General features: G+C 37.6%; 1 protein-coding gene across 6 annotated transcripts in view; it reads left to right on the top strand.

Moving 5' to 3' along the window:
* The window catches only part of GRID1 (glutamate ionotropic receptor delta type subunit 1), a 561,238-nt gene that overhangs the window by 438,238 nt on the left and 95,558 nt on the right, over window positions 1–27,442 (top strand). For 5 of the 6 annotated variants that reach the window (XM_069796077.1, XM_069796076.1, XM_069796081.1 and 2 more), the window contains exons 6-8: window positions 6,966–7,139; window positions 17,704–17,865; window positions 19,165–19,284. In XM_069796077.1, coding sequence (XP_069652178.1) covers window positions 6,966–7,139; window positions 17,704–17,865; window positions 19,165–19,284 — 456 coding nt within the window. The remainder of the gene's footprint in view (window positions 1–6,965; window positions 7,140–17,703; window positions 17,866–19,164; window positions 19,285–27,442) is intronic. The other variant, XM_069796078.1, reaches the window with a different exon arrangement.

Here is a 27,442-nt window from a genome sequence, read left to right as displayed (position 1 = left end):
CAGATGCTTTTTTATTGATAGAATGTAGTAAGCCAGCTGATCTTCTTGTACTAACCTGAGCTTAATAACTAGAGCTTTTAAAAAATCATCAGTAGCATTATTTTGCTTTTTATGTACAGTGCTAACCATAAATACATAAAAGAAAGTCAGAGACCAGTTTGTTATTGGTGAAAATCTGTTTTCAGTAAGAAATCCAAAATAAATAGCATGAAGCTATAGAAATAGAGTATTGCACAGATTCCAAATCCATAGGAAAGCAAAGTATTGAGTAGTTCGAAGACAGATGAAAGTCTTGTAAGCTTTAATTGAAAAATAAAACTAAACTCTAATTAACAGACAGAAAATGATGCTTTTGGATATTTTCTTTTTTCAATCCACAGAAAAGATCCTGGTTTGGAAAATTTGGAGGCAGTAAGCACAGAGAAACCACTATAGCAATTGCAGCTGTAAAGTATTTGGTTAAATTCTTCCCAGCTATGATGATACTTGTCAGAAGAAGCCCTCATAGTTGAAGAGAAGGAGAAGGGAGAAGTAAAGTAGGAAGAAAAGGTCTTTTAATTTCTGCAGGAGAAATAATAAAATGATTTGGAAACATAGCAAGAGTACACATTTCATCAGTGGCGAGAAGCCTTAGACAGAAAGTTAGAGTGCTAAGGGACTTGGGGAACTCTGAGCCATGTTGAGATGATGTTATCCACATCACTTGAATGCGAATAAAAAATTTTGGACAGCAGTTGACCTTATTCTTCCTTTTTGGACAGATGACGCTTTCCAAATAATGCTGGTGGTGCTGCCAGCAGATGAATTGCTAGATCTTCAACTGATTAATAAAACTTTCCCAAACTCAACCTAGGTGATCAGTCAGAACAAAGTGCAGAAAAAGTTATTGATGCTTTTTCCTTTCCCCTTTCAGAGCATTCACTCAAAACACATTTCTGCTAATCCTTTTTTGGACTCTAGCTCAATTCTCTTATTTCTGCTCTTTTCATAGGTCTCTTGTCACCACTGTTTCACTGTCTGTAGGAGGCAGTTTGTTATGTGAGAGACGAGAAAGTGTCCCATCATCTCTCTCCTGGTGTGACATGTTTCTAACTTTCCATCTCTATCCTGCAGCTCCATTGCTTCTGCCAATAGTAGTTTTCTTTCCTTTCACCACGAGACATGCCCAGTATATCCGTAGTTACTCATCCTCTTGATTTGAGAATCAAATGGCTTCTCAACTATCGTCTGGGCACTTTCTTATTTTCCTCTATAAAATATTTTTCAAAGGTTAAGAAAAATGAGCAGAAAATAGAATAGTAATTATCAGATAAAGTCTATCTCAGCAAACTACTTTTTCCCCAAGGGTAGCATGTAGGAAGGTGTTAGATAATGCATGACAAACAGTGTTTTCCTAGCATGGGGCTTGTAGAGTAATCTTGAGGAAACTTATGACTTCGAAAGAAAGATCCATTATGAATGCAGTGTTTGTTCTTGATTTTTGTTTGGAAAACCTTTTTCTTTTTTTCTAGAAATGCCTCTGCTGTAGGCACTTTGGGATATCAACAGTTAGACCCACAAGCCTGTGCAAATTGTTATGGCTTCATTTTTACATGGGTAGAACCAGGACTGTCTGATAGACCGGAATTCTGCTCAGTCTTTCTCTACATATGGAAGTGCCAAAAGACTTTTCTTTTTTTGTAAAGCATCAGTCTGTGTAATGATGCTTGTGTTTACTCTGATAACAAGAGTTCAATAAATCTTTTACACTTCCTTGTGTCTTATTTTTTCTTGAGAAAAAGCAGACTTTTTAATAATAGTTTACGAATGCAAGTAGGACAAGCATTCTGTTTTCAAATTATACAAAAATGGACAGATTATAAAAGTCAAAAAATTGAATAGAAATACAAGGAACACACTGTGGAAAATTTCTTAAGATTTAGCAAATGACACATTTCAATGCAAAACTTAACAATTTAAAATTATAATTTATTCCAATTTTATTCCAGGTACTCTATATTTACTACTTGCCCAAAGAAATCTTGCTTCTCTCCTTTTGGCTGCTATCTTTAACACTGCAAAATTTTTATTTGTTTATCTGTTTTCACAAAAATGTATCATTTTCTTATATATCCTTGAAAGGTATACACATACGTGAAACTGTATTGCATGTGTACCTGCATCCTTCTCAAAGAAATTTGTAGGGTTCAGAATTGACCTAATTCTAATGCTGTTGAATTATGCAGAAACAGTCTTAATCAGCTAGGAGCAAGGTTAGATCAGGTTTGATGAGTTGTTTTGTCAGTGAAATCCATATTAAAATCAATGGTGATTTTTTTGTTTGTTTGGTTTGTCCAGCTTTTGGTAACTATAATTTTGTGTGCTTTTCTTTTTTTTTTCCTGAGATAATTATTTTTTAGTATGCAATACTATTTTGTTAAATCAGAGGATCTTTTACTGTGTAGGCAGTTGCTACAATCTGAGAGAGACTTCTGGACACCCAGTGTAGAGTCCTTATATCTAGGAATAGAGCTTATTCAATTAAATTATAAATACATCCCTGTAGAGATTTTTAGGAGCATCAGGTAAAAGGAAGAGAAGTAAGGTAGTGTTGGATGCGTGGGAGGACAATGAGAATAGGAGTTGGACAGGTGGTCATGCAGACGTGTATTAGAATGTTTTCTGTGCTACGAAAAATGGATTGTGCTCTTGCCTAAAGGATTAACCTTTATATATATATATGTGTGTGTGTCCACATGGGTTGCAGAGAAGCCAGTGTAATGTTAAAATTGAATAAATCTTATCTACAGGGTAAGCTGTCACGAACGTTTTAAAAAACAGCCAACTGAAGGATGTTTTCTGGATTTTCAACAAATGAACAAGTGTCCCTTTACAAATGTACATAGTGCACTGAGGGGAGTTAGAATAATCCAACAAGCAGTATCGATCCTAATGCAAAGATTCCACATAAATCTGTAGCTTGTCTCCATGAGCATCCCTGTCCCCGTTGCCATTCAATTTAATCCTCCAGTTTTCTCAGGGATGTGCTTTCTGGAAATCTGTTTTGGTTCTCTAAATTATTAATGTCATTAAAATTTATAATTTTTCTGTCATTACCTCTAGGAAAATAGAGATTGTAATGTGAAACATAATTGTCTCACTTTGCAATTTGTGTTATGATAGTTGAGCACAACTAGAACAGATTTAAATATTCCCCTGAGCAATATGGCTAGGTATTACAAACTAACTGAAGTTCTTTGTGGGCAGATAAAAAAAGATAAATTAATTTCCCAAATGACCAATATTTGTGTGCAAATAAATAGATGAGTGCCACAAATTCTTGAAGAGTAAACTTTGCCATTAATATGCCACATGAACAGAAAATACTGTGTTTAAAGGAATACCCTTTCAGTGTTCACTCCGTTGGTGAAAACTACTACTAGCCTGGGTAAGTAGTCAGTCTTATGCTTACGTCTGCATACCAAAATAACTAAGTGCTCCTTGAAATATTCGGAATAGCCAAATTCTTTCCCTTAGTAAAGGAAAAATCCAGGATAGGAGCAATTAGATAATAGATCATCTTTTATCCCTGGGTAAAGTGCTCTCCCTCCATCCTCATTCAAGAAATTCAATATTTACAGGCCTGAGTGCAAACTGCTATTAAAGGTGCCAAGCAATATTGAGTTAGGCTCTTTAACCTTCCTTAAAGCATATCCCTGAAATAAGCAGAAGCTATTATCTATATTAAGTAAAGATTTACTCCATGTTGCAGTAGCAACATCATGGGATCATGAAAGCCAAAAAATGGGCACGTGATATGGAATTTTGCGAGGAGCGCTTGCCTGGCCAAAGCAGCTGATAAGCTTTACTTAGAATACAGCATTCACACATGGTATGAATGGTAATTACTGTGTGCTGTCTTGTGCTGTGTAAAGATCCAAGAACGAAATTGGAAATTTGGGATATATTTGTTTGAAAAAACCCCAACCCTCTAGGACCAAATTAAATTATTTGCTTAGTTGTAAGTTTCACAACGTAAAGGAAATTTTCATATCATGTACAGAAAAGAAAACATGTTGCTTTTAAACAAATAACTAGGTGAATAGACTTTAATTGTAAGATCGGTGTGAAATATTTTTTCCTCTGTGATTCCAGGGCTTAGAACTATTTTTTGGATATATGCTGTTATTCGGATGGGTGTAAAAGTAAGAGCCAACTTCACATATACTTGTTTTTCCTTTTTTGGCTTGGGTTTTTTCTTCTTTTTTTTTTCCCTGTATTTATCACAGTCGGAATGCAGGTGACCTTTCCGCGTGTGACATTTAAGCTTTTGCATGCTGCTAAGCCAGGACTGTGAGCTTTCTGGAAACAAATCTGCAGGGCCTGCCCGTGCCAGGCAAGAGGAAGGGGTGCAGTGCCCTGGCCAGGGAAGACAGAGCCGGGCTGCTCTGGTGCGGGATGGTGGTGCCCTGCTCTCTCTCCTCTGCAGTTCAGGCACTCAGCCACGCTTTCCTGCTCCTGGACCGGGCCGAGGTGCCCTGCAATGCTGCCTGGGGCTGTACCGCCCTGTGAACCGGCACGGAAAGGTCCATGGTTTCCTTTAGCTTTTAGAGCACCAGCTCAAAAATGCAGATGTAGACCTTTTGTTCCCAGCTCTTCCACCAAAACCTATTTTTTTTCTATGCTTTTACATTTCTAAAAAGAAACCCAGTTTCTAGAAGGAATGGATCATATGCTGGTATGAATGTCCGTCAGCTGAAAAAAATACAGGAGCTTTGTTTCCCTTGGTGTTATGTACTGAACTGAGGCATTGAAGGATTTAGCTACTGTCAGCTGTCCACACAGAAAAAGGTGGCACTTCCAGAGTCAGATTTAGCCCAATTTAGGTTCTGAATTTCCCTCCAGAGGATCCCGGGTTACTTCTTTGGCTATATAGTAACTAGGCTTTTAAGTTCAGGACTCACTTGGTGCCTATAGCCAAGTGGGAAGAACCTGGGTTAATGTGTCCAACATAATTGATCTCCTCCACTACCTTACTTCTGGAAATCCCATGGAGGAAGCAGTTCTGGTCTGCTACGTATAGGCTTACATGTCTCAGGTCAAGCATTTTGACACAGGTTATGAGACGTCTTTGAAAGGCTGTGCATCACTTGGGGAGGACACAAAATGCGTGTGGTGTGAGGTGAACTGAAGGTTCGGATGATTTGTGATCTTTTTTCTTCTGTTTCCAGCCACTCAGTCTGAGTTTGCCTGCCAAGGGATGCAGCCTAGGGGTTTAGGAGTTAAAGCTATCCCATAAAATTGTCTTTCCCTCAGACTGCAGCTTAGACACGCTGTGTGGCTTTAACACCCCTCAGCCCCACAGAAGAGAAATCCAAGGCAGCAGTCTGGAGGGACGCGTAGAGCATGTGGATCTCCTTCGGTGTCTCCCTGCAAGGCTACAGGTGCCACCCCACATTTTCTATTAAGCCTCAAAATCTTTGGCTTCTATAAGAATATATTTATTTTCTGATTTTCTGTTTTCATGCCACACCAGTTGGTCTGTCGTTCGTGCAATGAATTTCACCTTCTGCAAAGTTAAAAATTCATGTTCCTAAAAAATGATGGGAAATTGGCAAAGAAGAACTAAATTGAGCCAAAGCTACAGTACTAGTCAACCATAACAAGTAATTATAATAACCCCATGGTCATTTCACTCACAGCTTGACAGAGAAAATGGCAAGAAAAGAAAATATTTTTTTTCTTGTACGTTAAGAGTACGGGGCCAGGTTCACTTCTGCTGCGGACACTTCTCAAGGTGTGGGTCCTGTTGACTTCAGTACAGCAACACAAATTATTTGCAGCCCCCTACCCTGCAAGGGGCTTAGAGCAGCCCTGTGCAGGCTGGGCGATGGCTTGGCCCAGCTGTGCAGCCAACGTGTGCTGGAGCTGGGCTGGTGTGAGTTGCAGATGCTGCTGGTGGCAGTGCTAAGGAGCTGGGCTGGAAAGCTGTTCCCTGCGGAGGAGATGCCTGGGGGAAGGAATGCAGTCAGCGGTGCCGCTGCTCGTCCTTCCTCGCAGCGGACTCCTGGCAGGGAATAACCATCACAGGCTGTACTGCTGGTAGGATTTCAGGATCAGCTAAGGCCCTGAATTTCAAACTATGCATCCTGGGGTAAGAAAAGAGGGTTTGATTTGGTGGCTTTTTTTTAAATACAAAATACGTAAAGCATGCAGTTGAGTCGGCTTCAGTTGCAATATAAGGGCAATAGATGCAGGCTCTGCCACAGCATGGATTAGGAGGCTGGGACATGGCAAGGTCTCCAAAGAGGCTTTAGACAGTGCAAAGCCTGGAAAGAAGAGCAGCCTGTCCTTGAGATCTCCTTATATCTTATCCCAAATTATTCTGTGTGCAGAAACTTGCATTCCCAAATGTGTCAATCCCTTCCATGAAGTTTCTCCTATTTTTTTTTATTTCTTAATATAGATAATCTCAAAAGACTTCCTTGAGTCACTATCAGGATTAGTCTGCAGAAATGATCTACTGTTCTTATGGGAAAAGTACTTTCTTGTAACGTTGTTCTCAGGTGTAAGGGCCATATTTCCTAAAGACGGTTATGTTTTCCATTTGTTTTGTTCTGAGGATGTAGCGAGGTTCTATCCTGTTAAACTGAAATCCTTTCTGTATAAATTTGGTTTGAAGGCTCTTGTTTTTACTTAGAAACCTATTGAGACCATCTTGGTGCTTTTCTATGAGGAACTGCAGTATGTTAGTATTGCCAAGATAGATGGTACTGTGTTAATCTGTTTTCTTTGGTTTCAGATGTTACTTTAAAAAATACCATTGCTATTAAACACAAAATAAGAACATTTGGTCTAGACTAAGCATGTACGTCTGAAGTTTTTTCCTTTATTGTCTTTTAAAAAACATTTATCCAGTAACAAAAGGAATATATAAAATGTCTGGACAAATACATGTTTTTAAAAGACTGTGTCTCCATTCACAGGAAATCACTGATAATGAAATATTAGAGTTGGTACATAGTGCTCTGGGGAGGATGACAGTTATCCGGCAAATTTTCCCTCTCTCAAGGGACAACAATCAGAGGTGCATGAGGAACAATCACCGAATATCTTCACTGCTGTGTGATCCACAAGAAGGCTACCTTCAGATGCTGCAGGTCAGTAGCTCTGCCCAGCAGAAAAGTCCATCTTAGGAATTGGACGTGAGATACTTTTCTGTGACTGTATTAACTCAGAAGAAGAATAAAATGAGTACAGATAAATCTGAGCATGTAACTTTTGGTCAAATTTTCCTGACTTAATTATTTCTTTTATTTCCCAGGACTGAGTGCTTTAGATGTGATGTTATGTCCATGAAGTACCAGCAAGTGGTTGCACTAACTCTGAGCTGATTTTGCATGTTTCATTCTCTTAAGAATCTTCTTCTAGTTGAAAAAAAAGAAAAAGTTGTACTATCATAGTCTTGTGCTGTTACTACTTGCTTATTATATTTATGCCTATTAAACATCTGCTGTGAAAGAGTTAATCCGGGAGAATAACAGAACTCTGATAGGTATTGGCCTGTGGAGCATTTAATATTTAGGTAAATGGACTGAATCCAGCTGATGTATTCAGTCTGTCCCATTTCAATGGTCTCGGAAGTCTCTAGCAGCTGATACTTGTCTGAGCATGTGAAATATACACTACTAGTTCAAGTTCCAGATTTGGGTAACAGATTTGACTCTGGTGTAAGCAACATCTCAAGATTTCTTGGCAATTTATCCCAGATATAGCATTTTTTCTTGCAGTAATTTAAATATAATTTTAGGTGCTATTTCCAAGGATAGTGCAATAATTTTGAAACACAGGTCTTGGACTTTCAATAGGACTCCATGTGTTTCTCCTTTACTTTAAACACAGTTAAGAATCTTATTTGTATCACTGTTGAAGCTGTTGGATAAAACTGAAAACTTTAGCGAGACTGAGAGTTATAAGATTGATTAGAATCTTTCTATTGCAAATTTAGTCTTAGCCTGAGATGGATTGAGTGAGGACACAGTGGCTGAGCCTGTGAGTTGGCAAGCGTGGGTATTATGTGTTAGAGCGAGTCTAGAAAGGGCTCGGTTAGGCTGTGGGGAGCGGGCTGTTGGCAGTCTGGGCAGAGGTGTCCTTCCAAAGGGAACTCATGTGCTGCCTTGGAAGAGCTTCTGAAGAGCAAGGTGTGAGGCTGATGGGAAACCAGGAGAGGTAGGAGGATTCTCAGGAAGAGGAGCAGATAGGTCAAGATTTTCCAAGACACATGGATGAGGATGTTTGTTTTGCTTATTTGTCCCCTACTAAAAAGTTGTAGCTGCAGAGTCTGAAATCCTCTGAGTGAGAGACATGGGTGTTTCCTCCTTGAAGAGAACCTCTGCTGACTCAGGTTCTGTCACAGCAGTGGCAAAGTTTGGGAAATGCCACTCACGTGCCCTGCAGTTCTGAGCACCGGTCTACTCGTTCTGCACAGGGGAAAGTCGATGCTTATCTTGGCTTAGAAAGAGAAGACACTTTTGATCTTGTTAGTGACTCTGAGGTATGCTGTAATGAGAACAAAGGCCATGCATTTCAGAGGATCAAAGCAATTTCCAGTATTTTGCAAAAATGATCTATCCTGCACCAACAAATCACTCATTGGGGAACAATCTTACATTACAGCAGGATTTTGAGTATTGCTGCCAATGCTGGTTTATGCATAATCTAATTCAGAGACTCATCTGAAGGGCTCTGACAGACCTCTCTGAGCAAGTTCTTATTTGCTAATACAGTAACTGGTTTGCTAGCATGAACAGCCTCGTGCACTATTGCTAAATTTAATTGACAAGGACCCTTCAGGAAGGGCCCTCTTCCTACTTATTCCCAAATGTGGGTTTTGAGAAGCAAAACGTTCTCAGTTTCTATCTTCAGAAATATTATACCACCTTAGAAACTGTCTTGAAGAGAATGGAAGAGTAATGTTATGCTTTGCCCATTAGTTCCTTCTCTATGAACTTAGAAACAAGAAAGAGATAGAAAGAAGTGCGGAGGTATAAAGTTTGCCTTTTGGAAGTTCATTCCCTAACTGTCATGTCCAGCCACACTGGAATGAAATATCATGAAGGTGAAGGGCACGTGTGAGATGATTGTTCAAATCAGCTGCCGCCAGTATATACTGTGTTGTCTTTAAGTTTCTACAGATTGAATATAGGATGCTTTTAGCATGTGCAGTTATATTTGAAGCATTCCGTAGCTGCATTTTTTGTCATAGGCTTTGCCAAAACATCTAACGTAACACCTTGTGGGCATACAGCTCATATTAATTTCCAAGTATGACTGACATGTTATTAATGGTCCTGCAATTCAGGTACTTCCATCTTCTGTTTCCTTTTTCTTGCTTAAAAAATAGTTTTGACCTTTTGCTGTACAGAAGTACATCACTAAATTACCCCTGTTGCCAGAGGCTTGCAGTAGCTCCCAGCCCCATGTCAAGCTGCATGAATCCACCAGAGGCAGTGACCGCCTGCCAGCACCGAGTTCTTGCGTTGCTTTGAAGTGCTTTGATTAACACCACGGTTTGGAAATCCCTGGCTCATTCTCCGTTGGGCAATCTCATATTAATAATTCTTTGTTGTCAAGGTAACTTGCCAGCTATTGTTGGTTAACTATTTATTTAATGACTTTGAAGAAGAATAAGCTAATCTCTGTCAGCCTCTAGCTGTAAGATTTTTATAGGGGAGAATTTAGCATTTTTAACAAGCTGGTAAAGAAAGCAACATTTATGTCATGGATTATTAACTTTTTTCCTGGCTAAATTGATGACAATCTTTTTGGAATTATTTTGTTCTCAGTGTCTTGAGTACCGTATCCTGGAAAGTTGTTTTTCAGTAGGTGATTGTCCCAGTTTGGCGTTCTGACAGGCTTTTAAAGATCAGGCTGTTCTGCAAGCTCATCTAAAAACTCATCTGTTCTGAATGCTTTGTGGAAATCCAATCTTATTCCATCAACCCACTTGTCAAAATTTTGCTCATGCCCTTATTTCTTGCACGTATAATATACCCAGCTGGGTTTATGCCTCAGCTGGAGAAAAAGCTTTATAAAGTTTCTTGTCTTGGTCATTTCATTTGACTTCAGAGGACTACATTTATCTCTTTCTTATTCTTCATATATGATTTTCTGTGTCCATCTCTCTTACTTCTTTGTAAGTGGAAAAGATACAGTTTAGAACTTGCTGTCTTCCACTGGCGATGAGTATCCTGTGGTTTGGGCTATCAGCATTGTCAGTATTGCCTCATCTGGAGAGAGAATACTGAAGCACTTCAGGATTTATAGTTAAATCTAGTTAGGCCTAGATAGACCTGGTATGTATCCCTGCATGGCATTTGAATGGTGTTTAGCGGGATTACTTCTATTAAACTGTTTAGCTTATTTCAGACGTAGTCTTACAGATTCAATTTGAAGAAATTTTAATATATAACCTGCTTCTTTCCAAAATCTTCCCATTTAAATATTAGCTTTGAAGCCTGCCTACAAACCCAATTTTTGATGGTCTTTTTTCTTTCATCATGTTGTTCATGATGTGTTCATAAACTCAAAATCAATTTTTTTTCTGTTGATGTTTCTGAAAAGATTTCTCTTTAGAAATGTAATTCCCATTACAGTTTGTTTCTTCCCATATTTACCATTTATACAGTTAATAAGTTCAGTCTATGTGAGATTCTGTTTATATTAAAACATATTACAAGGACACAGTGTATATGAAATCATTTAGCATGGTCCAAAATATATAGTAAGATTAAAAAGGCAAAAAGAAAACCCAGCAAACTGTGTCATGAAATTAATGAGGTTATTTCTTACGGGATTCAGAGTCCAACCTCTCTACTGAAGAACTATTCCAGGCATCGCTTTGACGTATTTGAAGAGAAGATGTTGAGAAGTGTGGGAGGGTATTCATTGAAACAGCTACTCTTCTTTCTCTGTCAAAATTTCATTCTTCAAAGACTTGACCATCAGATATCTTTGTAAGCATCTCTTAGCAGTTGCTCTTGCAGAGCTGTGTTTTTCTTTATGAACTGTCTTCTCTTCAGAAATGACTGCAATTTAACTACTGTAAGTAGAGTTATTTTTCGGAGATGTGTCTGGCTGCCTAAACTCAAGGGCCTCATCCTGCAGTTTTGTCCAACTAAATAGCCTTACTCTCATTTGACTTATTTACATGGCTGTTATTACACAGCTGTTAAGTGCTGCTGGGGGGAGTAAATATTGATTAAGCCCTAGTAAAGCATTCGTTTTCTCCCATAAAGGATTGATGAGCCACTTTTTTCTTTTCTTTTCATTACAAACCTGTATTTGCTTGTCTCTTTATCAAAGTTTAGTTTGGACTTCTGGCCAGATGTTCAGTCACGGTGAAGCTGTTTCCAAGTACAACGTGAATGAAAAGTATCCTTGAAATGACTTACTGCCCACTGCATGACATAACCTCTCCCTGAAGCCCGATGGCATGTGTTTTACACAAGGTGCATTAGCAGCAGAATTTGTTAAAAAAACCCCAACGACTGTGGATGTCTGCTGGCCATGTGGGATTTTGTGAGCACTCTGGAGGGTAGAACCAGCTTTTCCTCTCTGCTCAGACTACCTCTTTTGACTGCTGGAGTTCTCTGTTTGCATAATTATTTTATTGAATTTTTGTTCAGTGCTCTATCGGGGAGCAGACAACAGTGGCTAGAAGAAAGGGTCAATACCTCAATTTTTCATTTTTTTTATTGCCTCTGAAACCTAATTTGCACCCCTATTTATTTACAAATGAGATAGGATAAAATGCTAGTCTGATACTCTGTTTTGCAATTCCAATATTACCTCTTGTCCTCCTGTCTGACTCTTAGTTGTGTTCAGTTTTCTTTACCAAATGTCTCCTGCTAGACTTTCCCTGGACAGTTAGTATTAGCTGTGCCAAATTCTTGAGACGTTTAGTGAGCGAAGCCAATGCCTGCAGCTAACAAGCTTGAGTGTTACAGGGTGATCCAGGCCCTGTATCATTGTTAACATGTTGTTATAAAACATGCTGAGTAAGAAAACACTCATGATTATGATAAATACTCATAATAAATAGCTGAAGGACAGTGAGCATTCAGAGAATAGAAACTGTAGGTAGGGAAAAGTGGTCTGAGATGTATAACTCAGTAAAAAGGGAAAAAAAAATGAAAAGGAAAGAAAAGCTGCTTATCAATAAAAAAAGGATTCTGAATGCAGTCTTCCAAAGAAATCTTTGGAAGCCCCATTGTTTGAGATACTTAAAACTAGAATGGGCAAAGCACTAAATAATACACTAGTTAGATTCCTTACTGTGAGAAGGCTTGAATAAATATACAATTGAGGTCTGTTTTTCTGTGGTTTTAGGAAAATTTTAGTTAGACTTTCATTTACCTCGGTGATAATAAATAGCCCTTTGGAAGTTTGAAGCTGACATTTGAGTCTTTAATGAACATTTGTTTTTTGACTCTGGTTTTCTCATGAACGCCAGACTGCTGGCTGTGATTTTGTTCTCCATGAGCAGCGAAGCATGTATTTAAAACGGAAAGTCGCACAATGGGCTCTGCAAACTAATTTAAGAGAATGAAATAGGTCAAATTTTCAGTCTCTCCATTCTAGCAATATCCTTGTAAGCACGCTGGTATACCATAAATAAGCCATCAATCTTCACTGCTCCTAGTAAGACGCATCCTGTCGTTAGAGAGACAAGTGTGTAACTGCGTTTGGCAGTACTTGAACTTTGGAAGTTGAAACACGGTTTTGGGGCCTGCTGCTGTGTGCATACACAAGCACAACGATAGCACTCCCAAGGCAGCAAGCGTTTCTGCTGCTGGCAGGCTGCGCTCGGTCTGAGCTCCTCTTCCATCTGCTTCATCCTTGGAGCTGATGAGTGCTGTGGCCACTCACAGGGTGATTTTGGCAGCAGCAGGGTACAGATGCGCAGCTTGGGAATGAGTTTTTGAAGCGGTGGCATCTGGGTGTCAGCTGGTCTCTTCGGCGGTCTTGTCTGGCTAGACTTCTGGCTCTGCCGGCAACTCAGAAGTTGGGGTCAGACTTTGTGGCTTGCTGGCCTTCCCAGAAGAGCACTTTTCTATGATTAGTGCCTCTGAAGGAGCTAAAAGCTACCTTCATACATAATTTTAAAAGTAAAATCACTCTGGAAAATCTCATGAAATTCACATAAAAACCTCTATAAAAAGACATTTAATAATGTGATAGGGGGAAAATTCCATTCTCATTGAAAATTTCTGCTCTGCTCTACTAGTGTGTAGTGGATTTTTTCTTCATTGCAAAATAAAGGTTCATAAAGTCTGGAATAATTTTCAAAAGATATACCAGAACATGCCTAAAGTTACTCATGTACAGGACATACTCTTTAATGTATTAGTGAAACAGCCACCATCATTCTTACAGCAGGTAGATCAAAAAGCATTTCAGTAACAATAGCTCCAGCGCTTACAGCTCTCAGCAATGAAGTGAAAGAGTAACTGAAAATTGCTGTTTCTTCCTCCAAACAGGACAGAAATGAAACACTTCGTTCTAATCTAGGAATTTTTGTTATGTGAAGGAGAATCCCTGCAGGCAGATATATGTCCTTCCCTCGTCTGTTCCCCCTGTGAATATATAAATAGGGGAAATAAAAAATGCTCCAGAGCTTGGAAACCCCGAAGTAGCCAAGTACATTGCCTTGTTTTTTCTTCTTTCTTGCTTTGTTACCAATTCTGAATGCTACCTGAAGACTAATTTTTAAATTTACTATTTTCTCATGCCTCTGACAGCACTGGTGGAAACAGAGTATAGCTGATCCCTTGGGTATCTCACAAATTCCCTTTCAGTGGTCATGTTTATATTCAGAGGGAATTTGATAGTTAGCTGAAAATTAAAATATGTGTGCAGTTGTAGTAACAAGTATATATAGGCTTTATCCGCTGAACCCTTTTTGTTTTCACAGCACTGCTCTTCTGGAGGTTACAGCAAACTCATGTTGCAAATACACTCTGGTACATATGCAGAGGTTTTGCTGCATTAAAATGAATATAATAGAAAATAAAGGAAATTACTATAGCCCTGGATTTACTGTAAGATGAGGCCAGAATTTCTGTGTCTTGTTTTAAGTAACATTTTTCTACAAGAAAATACATACACAGTAATGAATTCAGGTAGAAAGTGAATATTATTTTGAGAAGAGGAGCATATTTGAGGAATTTATTCTTATTTTCCTACCTCAGAAAGGAACTAGGAAAAAAGAAGATAAAAATATACCTCACAGTAATTTAATAATGTATCTTACTGTAGGTATTGAAGGAATCAACTATTCAGCTACACTCACACAACACTACTCAGTCATCAGATTAGACCTGGTTCCATAATTCAGTTTTCTAGCATAAATCTAGTTCCCATTTGGGATTGGGAAAAGATATTTCATTTATACTACTGTGCATATTTGGGAGCTGGGTTTTGCTCTGCACACTGTGAAGGATCAAAAGGACATTATTTTCTAAGTTACCAGGATATTTTTGGTTGTTCTTGATTATTTTTTGCACTTCGAAGAAGTGTCTCTTGACCTAGAGGACTACCAAAACAGTGCTATCATGCGTACATCCTGCCTTCTCTTGTTTTAAATAAACACATTTAAATAAACACATTGTCTACACTCTGCGTTTTGATCACTGTGCAAAACAGATTCTTTGAGTCATGCTTTACAAGTTTTAAAGGGTCCTGCCCTTAATAGGGTGGACTTATATATTTTGTGTTAATTTATGTCTGAACTAGCAGACTGAACAAATAGATTATTAAAAAAAGAGAATTGGTTTTCTTAATATTACAAATCCAGCCTCAGTTGTGGAGGTTTTGCTGCTGTTTTTTTCCTAGCTTGCTTATTTTCTATTCTAAAAAAGTGTTGATTGTGTGAATAAAATTCAACTTAGTCTTCCATAGGATATTGACTCTTCAGTGAGTAGGGGGTAAAATGTAGTAATGTATGCCTGTCATTTTTACTGGAGTAAATACTCCATTAGTATGATTATATGAAAAAAGGAATTTTGCTGATTAAAAAGTACCATATACTTATTTTTCGGATGAGGCTTTCAATAGAACTGGAGTGGCAAAATACTAGAGGATAAGTGTGTACAACAGGATGTGTAGAATATTCTTTCCATGGCAAAAAGTAACTTGCTGTGTTCTCTGCAACCTTTTGTTCTGCCTTGGTACATATCTCCAGATGTGTGACAGAAGGATGTAAGTATTGGGAAACTCCTCTCGTGCAGACCCTTTCTTGCTGTCACTCCATTTATGTCATTCTTTCAAAACAAAATAATGAAACAATAGTGATACAAAATCCATTATAGGTCTAACTGAAATATGAGGATTAGGTTGGTAAACACGGGATTGTTTTGTTTTGCTCTACAGCATATGGTAATTTGAGTTGGATGCATGGTCATGTAGGCCAAGATCCTCAAAAGCAGTTCTCTCAAACTTTCAGTCCATTATACATGCAGAACGGTGGTGGCTTCTCTAAAAGCATAAAAAGTAGAAAAAGAAGGAAAGCAGTTTACCCAAGTACATCTTCTATTTTGCCCTAGAGCTCTCTGCTAGCAAACCGAGCAAACTGTTTTTTTGGAATGAGGCTGCAGTTTTCCAGAACTGAAAAAGAACGCTGCCAAACTGAGAAAATGCAAAGCATTTCGGATTTGTGGTCGTTCCAAGGCAGCAGGCAATCAGTTGTCAGTTAAAAGTGGGGGTGTAAAATCAAAATCAGCGGGGAGCAAAGAGGATCATGATGGCACATAAGAAATGACATTTTTCCTTATGCATGTAAAATCTATTTCTAAGCAAGTGGGTTTTGTGGTGTGTGGTTTGGGGTGGTTTATTTTGTGGGTTTAGGGTTTTGTTTTGATTTTTTTTTTTTTTTTTTTTTTTGTGGAGAGTAGCTTAACACAGAAGAGGAAAAGTGCCCTGTGGAATAATAGGGATGCGTTTGGTTGCTTTATTTGAAAGTTGGTTGGAAAGTATCTGCAGAGTAGGGAGACAAATGCAACTAAGCAGAAGAGACTTAGTTGCTGGGAGTCTCAATAATTTTTTAACTACTTGCTTTTCTTAAAAAGAGAGGAAATCTGCAAAGTAGCTGCTTTGGAAACTTTTAAAAGGAAAAGGAATAACTGGATAAAATAGCAAATATAGGGAATGTAGATTGCTTGTTCAGGAAAGCTGGAAAGAAAAGGCAATGCCAGATGGGAGAGATTCCCAGTGATAGTATCTCATAGCTTTTGCATTATTTTCGCATTAAGATCCCTTTTTCTGTTTAGTCACTTAAATAAGTGGGTATCCTCAACCTCTTTTTTGTGTATTTTCTTCCTATTTTGATTCTTTCAAAATGAATTTTTGTTCATATAACTTTTGTTCAGTTTTACTTATACTAAAAGATTTTTGAAAGCACCTAGGTTCTCAATTTATGTCAAACTGCAGGGAACATGAAACATTTTGTTTCTGAAGATTAGGATCTTAAGATATCAGAAGTTTACTTGGAGCCAGTGATGCAATAATAATAATATAAGTTTAAGCTTTCACAGCTCAGTGACATTTTTATAGGAAGTATGCAGCTGCATTAACTTCCACATGTAACCCTTTCCTGGTTGCTAGGCACTATTTTCTATGGTGAATTAGAGAAATCCAAAAGATAAATGGCAAATTCATGGATCACCGTGAGTAAAGCCTTCAGCTAGGAGAGTATCTTTTTAATAATAATTAAAAAAAGCTGTATCTGGCAACTGATGCTAGCTGGAGATTTGAGTTTAGTAAAGAGTAAATCAATACACCTGAGTCTGTGCATAGGTTTGAAGAAGAGTGCATGTAAACTCTGGAAACAGGTAGAGAGTATCTATTTTTTTTAAATCACTTCTCTCAGCCAACTTCCACCACTAAAGTTTTACCACTTGCAGTGGATACTGCTGCATGTCAAAGATCTGATCTTGTTTTGCTGGGCATGTCTTGGTTTGAAAAATGAAACACATAGTTGACCATTACTAGTGTGGTGGTGTTCTTACTAGAGCCTTTGTCGTCAATTATTGTTCTTTTTCTCTCTCATATAAATTGAAAAATAATGAGGCTAAAATCAATAGCTCCAGAAAAAGTAGAATAGTAACCAGTCTCCTCTATATTTGGTGGAGAGAGATAAGACCAAAATAATACTGTCATTTTTCTTCCCTCTGTTCTAAACATTTGCATTAGTATTATGTTTTTGTGTGCTAGAAATTACCAAGGAGATTGCTCAAATGAACAAAAAGAACAGGAATTTAATTCCATCCTATGTTTTACTCCTTGCTGAAAGGACTGACAAAGTAGCAGTCCTTGTCTCTCATTGATAGATAGCTGTACTCCTTCTAGAGCTCGAGTTTGTATTTGAACTGTGATCTCTTACATCTTTACAGCACTGCATTGCAGTCATGTAGGCAAGGCACAGGCAATGCAAGTGTGCCAGAGCCCCTTGGCCAGAAGGGCCCAGGTGCCAAGCAGAAAAGAAGGTGGGAGTGACCACTGGTATTTGTCTGAATTGCCTTGACTGTTGAACATGTCAAAAATACCCAACTTTTAGTTTTTACTTGTGTCCTCTTTTGTTTTGTTTTGTTTGTTTGCTGGTTTTCACGGTTTCTTCAAAAGGATGCTCATATAAACAGAGAGGCTCATTCTTGTTATTGTTTGCAGGTTTCCAACCTGTACCTGTATGACAGTGTGCTCATGCTGGCCAATGCTTTCCACAGAAAACTGGAGGACAGGAAATGGCACAGCATGGCGAGTCTGAACTGCATGAGGAAATCCACCAAACCTTGGAATGGAGGACGATCCATGCTAGAGACTATTAAGAAGGTGAGAATAGACAAACCACAACTGTGTGAGCAATTGAAAGAGTTGCTTCATTGCTACTTGAGATTAGCTTTTGAAGAGGTTTTTGACCTCTATGCAACTTTTCTTTGATTTATTACAAGCAAGTGATTTACAACTACCAGGAATGATCTACAGCTATTAAACAAGCAAATGATTTATTACAAACAAATAATACACACTGTAGTGTTGCTCCAGCGGTGTGTGTGCTACTTCTGTTGTTCTCATAGCTATCTTCTGTGGAGGTAGTGTGATTAGGAAGTCATACAAATTGATGTATGCATGCATCATAACAATTTTCCCCAAAGAAGAACTTAAGGAGCTCGAGGGGCCAACCTATGACAAGGTGTAAGGCTTATGTTCCATTTACTACAGCTCAACTAGCTTCATAAGTTAGCTGAGCATTGGTAAGTATCTATTTGTGTACTATAGCCCAGAGCAAAAGGGATCTGTTTCAACTAAGTTGTCACTAACAGTTACACTGTCTTGCAGCATGTTGAGTTACTCAAATATGGACAGTACTGTGGCTTTGCAGATGCATGGTAACTTCTTGTATGAAAGTTATTTGATCACAAATACTAGTGGGAAGAGTACTTGTTTTTTACTATACTAACTTTAGCAATTGTTTGGAAAAAATACCTGTTTCCCCATATTTATTGATGATATGGTTTTCCCCTAGTAAAATGATGCAATTTGATCAAGTGTTATATTATGCTCTGACCAGTCCTAATGATACCATCCTTTGTTGCTAAATTAATTGAAACTTTAGTGTCATTTCAAGCTTCTTCGCTACAAACCCCAAATCAAACTCCATGTTACTTTCACAGAGAGGTTTTAATTATAGTTAAAATTTTATCTTTTCTTTATTGCCTCTCTTGGGAGCACAGCAGGCATACTCTTTCTTTTGGACTTGGAGTTCATGCCTTTGTATTCAACCCAGAACTGAACCTGCTGCCCTCAGTTACACTGAAAGGGCTGTTGTCTCACGGTCCACTAAGGTCCTTCTCCTTTTCTTTGGGGTCTGTCTCTGTGAACAATGAAGACCTGATGGCTTTTTTCCACAATATGAAGTGGATGTGTTAGTGCTAAACTAATTTTCTCAAAAAAAAAAAAAAAAAAGTCTTTTGTCTGGCGCTATATTTGAGCTATTGAAGAACATGTAATTGCCACATTTAAGCTCACTGTAAACATTTTCAAAGCAGATTTGGCATACCTTTAATGAAGAGGAGTGTTTATAAAGGCAAATTTGTTCTATTCTAAAATTTCTGAAACTTATTTCCTTAGGGCCATATAACTGGGCTTACTGGTGTTATGGAGTTCAGAGAAGATGGCGCCAACCCCTATGTTCAATTTGAAATACTGGGCACTAGCTACAGCGAAACATTTGGCAAAGATGTGCGGAGGGTAAAGATAAGCTGCTTCTTTCTCTCTTTTGTTTTCTTCTAAATAATATACATCCTACTTCACAGGAGAATGTTTAGTGCTACACTGCAGAAGAAATTTACTGTAAGAGAAATATTTTCTAATATCTTACACATTTAAATCTTAAAAGCTAATTTTATATTGGTAGGCAGGAGTCCTGCAAGTTGTTTCCACATGTGCAGTAATGATGCAGTGCCATAACAATACTGTGAACATAATAGTGAAAACTGCATAATTCTGCTCATGTATTTTGTTGTTAAGATACAATTGATATAACTGGTACTTGTCTTACTAAGGAAGCTCACTGAGAATATAAATTACCTAAACACACAAAGATGTTTCAAAGTATAGCTGCTGCAAGAGTTTGAGACAAATAAATAAAAAACCTCTAGAGAACATAATTTCCAAAATGGATGATGTTATAGCATGTAAAGTAAAGGATGGCCTATCAATGGTAGCTGATGGAACAAGGACTGATGAGGATTAGAAAACAGTTAGAGTGGTTCCATGGGGTTACTAACATAAATTGTCACGGGCTGAGAAGGCTACCTTGAATATGTTCATACAGAGGGGATGCTCTGAAAACACCTGAATTTCTCAATTGAACAGGGAGGTTCAGGTTGGAAACCAAGTTACAAAATGTCCCTAAACTCGTCAGCCGGTTGAATACAGATGTTACCACTGTATGGTCAATGGGTTCTACGTTAAGCAGAGCCAAAGAAGATTCTACGAAGAGTTAAAATTTGTGACAGTTTCTGTTTTCATTTGACCATTGGTCTCTGTGTTTTGTTTTCATTCACCTGAATTACATGAGCCTAAATGTAAAAACAAGCAAAGAACTTGTGTTTACGTTATCAGCTTAAACAGGTAAACCTGAGATTCTTTCAGAGTCTAATTTGGCACAGGGATTCTGGACATGGAGCCAAAGGCTTGCAATATCTATTAGAAATTCAACAGAAGGAAGAGAAGTATTTGAAATGCATAAAGCTCCAGGAGATATAATTGAGAAACTTCTGTTGCCAAAAAATCTCTCTGAAGACTTCAGATTGGCTAGGCACCCTCCTGTATTGTAATGACCAGAAAAGGCTATTTCTTGGTCCACTTTATTTTCTAGAAGATTTCTACTGCAAATGTGGAAGTCTAAGTTCCAAACATTACCTGAATAATGAAAAATTATCTTAATTTTGGAAACAGTGTTGCCTATTCAATAAAATGGCTTAGGAGGCCTAGGAAGCAATTCCAGTTCATAAACAGAAGTATGCACCTCACTTTATGCACAAGTATGCAAACCAGAAGTATCCAGTGCCATGTGAGATGCTGTGGACTATCCTACTGTGTTTCCAGCTGCCACTACAGAAAAGCATGAGTGTCACCTCAGGGCTGCATTATCCCTAGCAGATGGATGCCATGGGACATTTGAGTTTGGTTCCATTTTGTTACAGAATTCCCAGGTGACTTTGAGTAAGTCACGTAACCACTTTATGCTTCGATTTACCTTTCAGTAAAATTGGCATGATTACCACTCAGAGCAGGTTTGAGGCCTTAAAGGGAAATGATGATGTGTGAGTATACATTATTACTTTTTTTCTAATGTACATTTCAAATATGGTAACACATATACAAAAGCTCTCACTTCAGTATGTGTAGCACACTGGCCAAATTGAGATATAATCCAGATGGGTGAAGTGAAGATAGCTACAATATTACTCAAAAGGGACCACAAGGCAAAGAAATAGGTAAAATGACTAAATGGGAAAATGACTAAAGTGACTAAACTGATATACCACTTTTGATCCCTAATGTGCTACTTTGGGATTAGATGGTTAATAGAGGAAGACTTAACCCTTTGGATGTTAAATGCAGAACATTATACAGTTCCCAAAATGAAAGGGAGTATAATTCTAAACGGGTAAAAAGCTCCTGCCTGTAGAATACTACTCTGAGCTAAAATTAGGTTCTGAAAATGATACTTTTAGCCTAATATATAGAGAGAGTAAAAAGTCAGCAATGTGCTAGAGAAGTCTGTAGGAGAACTTGGAAGAGATGATATTTCTTAGAGCAACATTACCATGGAACTACTGGTATTCAATTATTTAGACAGCCTGACTTTTTATTATTGCAGCAAAAATATGTTACAGCTCAGAATTACTTTTAAAAGCTCAGAAAGTCATTCTTGTCTCGTTTATATTACTTGAGTGAGAGATCAATTCTGATTTATTGTCAGTTGTTTTTGTATCAGCCTTTCCTCAGATTTAGCTGTGGAGGTGAAAAACAGAGGTTTCTTTCTGCGTGGTTTTCTATTCCTCTGTATGGAGAGCATCTGTATCTATTCATCCCTGCCCTGACCCTACAAAAAGCCTTTGACTTAAGATCTGTGGCAGAGTAGGGCAAAAGACTGTAACATTGAGTGTTGAGCCTTAGAGGGAATCCAGTCAAAAGCTAGTGGACTTTTAATACTCAACATCCCTTAGAAAGTTTCTTGGGGATCATTTCCACCAGAAGGACTCCTAGGAGGATGTCCAAGATAGTAACCCAAATCTGGCAGGAATTTTCAGGGCCTTTCTGTAGAGACATCTTAAGTCTTTCCAGTTGCCCTGAGATCTGGTCTTTCTGTAGAGAATTGTTCCTTCCACTAGCTGTGATTTAGTTATCAGTGCAAGTAAATATATGTATTTTCTCGCTTAGTATACCTTCTCATTTATTCCACAAGTCTACACCATATATTTGTGGTAAAGGCTGATAGTGGGTTTTGTGTATTTTTTGTGTGTCTTTTCTTTTTCCTTTGGGCGTACATTAGCGAAAGGGAAACTTCAGAAAATGTTCTCATTTCTTTGGTTTAAACATAAAAGAACAGGGTATGTCTCTTAAGGTATACCACCTTGCTTTACAGAGACTCAGGTGATTGCCTTCTATTCACTGTGTGCATGTGGAAGTTGAGAAAGCATGGGTTTTCATGCTTAAAAAAAAGACATCGGTGTGGTGACTTATCAGGGCATTTGAAAGTTGAAGGGTAAGACTGTCAGAGACACTGAAGAGGCTTAAATGCCTAGTGCTTGATGATTGCCAGTATGTTTTATGTTCCTAATGTCTGTAAACATCTTTAAAAATAGCAACCTGAGTATCTGTATATTTAAAAAAAAAAAAAAAGAAAAAGAACTGGATATAAAGCGAGAAGGGAACTGTAGAAAGTATAAAACATAACAGAATAAACCAAAAAGAAAAAAGTAAGAAACTTTAATAGCTGATGCCACACTAATGTTTTAAATTGAATGAAATTTGAGTGAAAAAAAGAATGAAAGAAACACAGAGGAAGTGTAACTTGGAAAAACAAGGAAAAGTGGTATAAAATGTTCAGGTGAAGCTTATGGAGCGGAAGGAATGAGACTAATAGCCTATTATGTTCAAAACCCTTTGAGACTTTTGGGATTTGCATTTGTAGCAGATAAAACCCCCTTTCTTTTCATTTCATCTCTTCTGTCCACCTCCCACGCTAAGGGCGTATGCATCAAATTCAGCATCAGCCTTAATTGCTGTAATTGCTGGGTTACTTACCATTGAATGGTCTTCCTCTGAATTTAGAGTTACCAACATGCTTCTTTTTTTCACTCTTTTAAATTCTTACTCATTAGTCCTTTATGAATTTATTTTTTCACCTATATGGATGCATAAAGACTTTCTTGTATGTTTACATTTTTACATCATCTACCTTAAGCTTCCTGAGCCTTTGGTTCATTCCCACCACTGGCAGTGGCTGGGGTGATCATTACATCGTTTTGCTCCGTTGGCCCGCTGTCCCCATCTGTAGGATGGAGTATTTGCCTGCTTTGTGCAAAGTTTTGAAGTCTGATCGAAAAAAAGGACTCTAGCAAAAACATTTAGAAATTGAATGAATCACACTATTAAAAACTGTGTATTCCTAATGGTATGAGAGACCACCCCTTAAGAGCTTGTTTGGAATTGTCAATGGACAGCTATGTCCCACTTCCACAGTACGAGGGACATGAAGTGGGAAAGGAGGTCAGGGCTACGTTAATTCCCTCCTTATTGACCATCTGTATTATTAGTTCTTATTAATGAAAGCCCTGCTGTACCTTTCAGAACATCTGAGCTGGTTCATGTTTCTTCTGTTTCTGCACTTGGGTGGATTCCACACAATATAATAGTTTTGTGATCCAGCTGTGTGAGCAAAAATAAGGGAGTCAGGACTCCAGGGTGGTATTCCTAGCAACTCACTAGCTCACGGTAAGCCCTTGAGGTATAAGCCTATTTGTTCTTATTTGACCGTGTACGCAGAGAATACCACCACAACAACTGCCTGCCCTTGAAGGGATGTGATTAGGCTTAGTTAGATAATGCATGTTTATCTTCATCCTTGGCAGGAGGATCTTCTGTAAGTGTGAAATGATGTTGTTATTTAGTTTATTTTATGACAGGGATCATATTTTTAATAAAGCAATCTGCAATTCTTTCCCAAGCTGGCTGTAATGAAGGCAGAATTAATGGTTTACACACATGCTCTATTTCATAAGAAACATTCTGTTCAAAATGATAACGTTTACTGTTGGTTATTCATTTCTGTCAGTTGATATGTTTTAATTGTTTTAAATTAGATTTTCTTGAAATATCATTTGCTTCATAGACAGTCATACTTGTTTCCTCCAGCACTTCGGAGGCAGATTGCAGAAGTCACTGCAAATAGTTTTGTGACATGCTTCACAGTTGTTGAAACACCATTTTTGAAGCCTGATACAGTGCTTTAATTGGCATTGTTACTTTTACAGAGAATCTCGTCATTATCATGATGAGAAGTCCTATGCTTCTTATTCGTTGCAAAAAGGAACTGTATTTTAGGGGTCTGCAGTATCAAGTGCTTTCATCTGCAAGAGTATTGCCAAATCATGTCATATGCCACTAAAAGATATATCCTGAAGAGAATTATCTTAGGTGGTTACTACTGGAATTGAATCAGTTTTACTTATACAGAAAAATACATAACTAAATTGAGTTCAGCTGTAAAACAGACGCCTGCCTCCTGTTTGAGCATGCACTTGGGTGTAGTAATTTGGTTTAATCTCTGTTGCCAAGGTGTCTTTCAGCTGAAATGTAAGACTGAAGTTTTGGCTACTTGTGATCACTAAAGATCCCCTGTCTTCTTGTAAAGGGACGGGCAATAGTCCTCTCATTTTGGGTAAAATACAATTTCTACATATGTACCTTTGGTTTAACTTGCTCTTTCTGCTTGAGTTGATTGAGTGTCATGGTAGAATAATTTGGAAAAAGAGTATTGCAATTCACCCTATAAATTCATTGTGTCAAACTGAAGAAAAATCTGGAGTATTTTACTCAAAGTAATAGAACTCCTTCATTTTTTAGTTGTAATTTTCTGTACAAGATGGATGTGAAGAATAAAAATAAATGCATTCCTTGCAAATTCTATAAATTGAATTATTCATGGTGAAAATTACAGCTAAACATATAGGAAATGGCTATGATCAATTTTTAAACTATAGAAGAATACTGAAGAAGAAATGTGATGAACCTGAATGCTTTTCTGAAATGAAGTTGGGTCCCTCTTTGCCCAAGTTCTGCAATTTTTATTATTTTTTTTTTGTAATTAAAATATTTTATGTTCTGTATGCTTTCAATATAAAATTATAGCTGAATTATTACACTCACTGACTGAAAAGTAGGTAAGCAAGTTTAGAAATGCATGTTTTGTTGCAAATGCGTCATACGTAGTTCTTTTTAAATTTTTTAAATTTTATTTTACGTTTTTGGACAACATTGCCAATGGAACCCATGCTTTTGCATAAACTGTTACTTGTATTTGCAGAAACAAAATGCTGTATGTATTTACAAATTATACCAGTGTCAACCCCGAGTAAAAGGGATGTCTTGCAAATTTCAGTTGCAATTCCTCCAAGCATAAGATAATGCTGGTCTTCTCCTTTGGAAGACTGTTCGGCTGTTTATATGACATTTTCACAGCATGAAGCTTGAGGCTAGATTTTAAAAAGCAGCCATATCTGAGTTACAAGCAGGGCCAGGATACCTACAGCAATTAGGACGCTGCTGAAGTTTCCACAGCCCACATGCACCACTGCCTGTATGTTTAGAAATTCTGTTTAATTCATAAGCCACATGCTATGTCATACTTACCAGATTATAATGAATCTTGGGTATAACATGCTCCTTTTTTAACACGTATGCAATATTGCATAAAATTGGGATGTTAGGAGTGTTAAAATCAGCCTTCTAAAACCAGTTACATCTTTAATTATGGAGTTTTCATCAAAACTCCTATAATTTATTGATGGATCCTAGGAGACATTGAGAATGGGATGAAGAGAAAGCCCCTTTCTATAGCTCAGCTCATGAAGAATTCCGTGCTTAAGTGTGTACACTATGAAGAAAAATGTATTTCCATAGGGAAACAGGTCAAGATTTTCTGAGCTTAACAGCAAAGAAAATAGAAAGTATTTGAAAAAAGCTTAATAAATTCTTTTTACCTTTTTGGCAATCCAAAGGCAAGGATTATTTGCTATTCTCTTTTGCACAGCATCAACCTTGAACAAAGGCAGTAAGCCCACTACTCCAGAAGAGAGGGACAGTCTGTCTTTTTTTTTATTTCCTGCCTTAAGAAATATCTTTGAATCATGCTGGTTGTTTAAAAATCACACCAAAACCAGAAGAACTTTCTGTTGAGTGTCTGACTAGCTTTTTTAGCATAATGTCTGTTTAGCAAAATCCCTTTGAAAAATATTAATGATAATACCAAAATGCAAGCTCAATTATTTTAACTAACAAATCCAGTAGATGTCAGATCTTGGTTTTCATAAGTACATAAACTAAGGAGTTCTAACATCTCTTCATTTGCAGCATGATTTCAGTGTCAAGGACAGTTGCAAGGATTGTATGTTGAGGGAGACCGTGCGCGGTTTCCTTTCTGTAGTTTTTGAAATGCATTTAATTCTTCAAATTATTGTTGTTATCTCATACCATTCGGTAAACTGCAAAACTGTGTAGGTGCCAAGAATAGTTTATGAAGTCATTTATTTCAGCAGTAATGTTAAAAACCAGGATAACTATGTTGTCTTCATCTGTATATTGCTCTGATATATTCAATATGTCAAAAAGTGGATGTTTAAATACAGGTAGTTAAGCTCTTTAGTCACGCTACATCAGTTTTGTAAAGAAAAATGACAAAATTCTATGGTTTCTGTTTAGTTCTATGAAAATAAACAACAGAAGTAGAAGTTATTTAAAATTCCCATTCTATTTTTGCTTCTATTTCTGCCATTTCATGCCAGATTATATTACTGTATACCAATAAACACTTTCACATGCAGGTTTTCAAAGCCAAGTTTAATGGCAAGATGTCTTAGCGGTCAGCCCAAATGTGGGACATGAGGAACTTTTGTGTCACAAAGTGCCACAAACTATCTGAATTGCTTTGGCTTGGTTCCTTAATTTCATTATACTTAAAAAAAGAATAACATTAATTCCTCAACTTACTCTTTGGAAAGATACATGCAAAAGGGCATCAGAGCTCTGATTAAACCTCTTTGTCTGTATTGGCTAATTCACTGAAATAACAGTATTTGGCAGAGATTGCCTGCTGGTGGTCCAGTTCCTGGCAGAACCGCCTTTAAACTGAGGACTTTCTGTTTTCAGACCACACAGAAAACACTCAGATTTACCTTAAAATAGGTACAATCTATAATCAATGTGAGCCTATGTCAAGGAAAGAATTTTAAAATATGCCTGGTCCAGTACCACAGTATCTCTTGCTGTAGGAGTGAATGAATTTATATAGTTGGGTAAAATACACAGATGTCACAAAATAAAACTTGTTTATTGGCATGGAGACAGTATCAGGCATAAATATAACTCTCAAAATGGAATATTTCTGAGCATGACTTCTATGTAACAGGCTATCAGATTATAGTATGTCTGTAGTCTTAATATGTTAATAAGTGTGATGTAAAAACATATAATAGAGCTCCCCCACAATATGTTTGCTAACAGGACACATTTTTAAGTCGTATGTTAGCAACAAAATATATTTTTTTAACCAATATCTATTAATATATACATATCTTTTAAGTATTTTCCAGCATAAAAGAGGTACATGAGCAAA

This window comes from Haliaeetus albicilla, chromosome 11 (assembly GCF_947461875.1).
Source record: "Haliaeetus albicilla chromosome 11, bHalAlb1.1, whole genome shotgun sequence".
Lineage (NCBI taxonomy): Eukaryota > Metazoa > Chordata > Aves > Accipitriformes > Accipitridae > Haliaeetus > Haliaeetus albicilla.
Note: the sequence above shows the minus strand (reverse complement) of the source record. Positions and strands in the feature narration are given on the sequence as shown.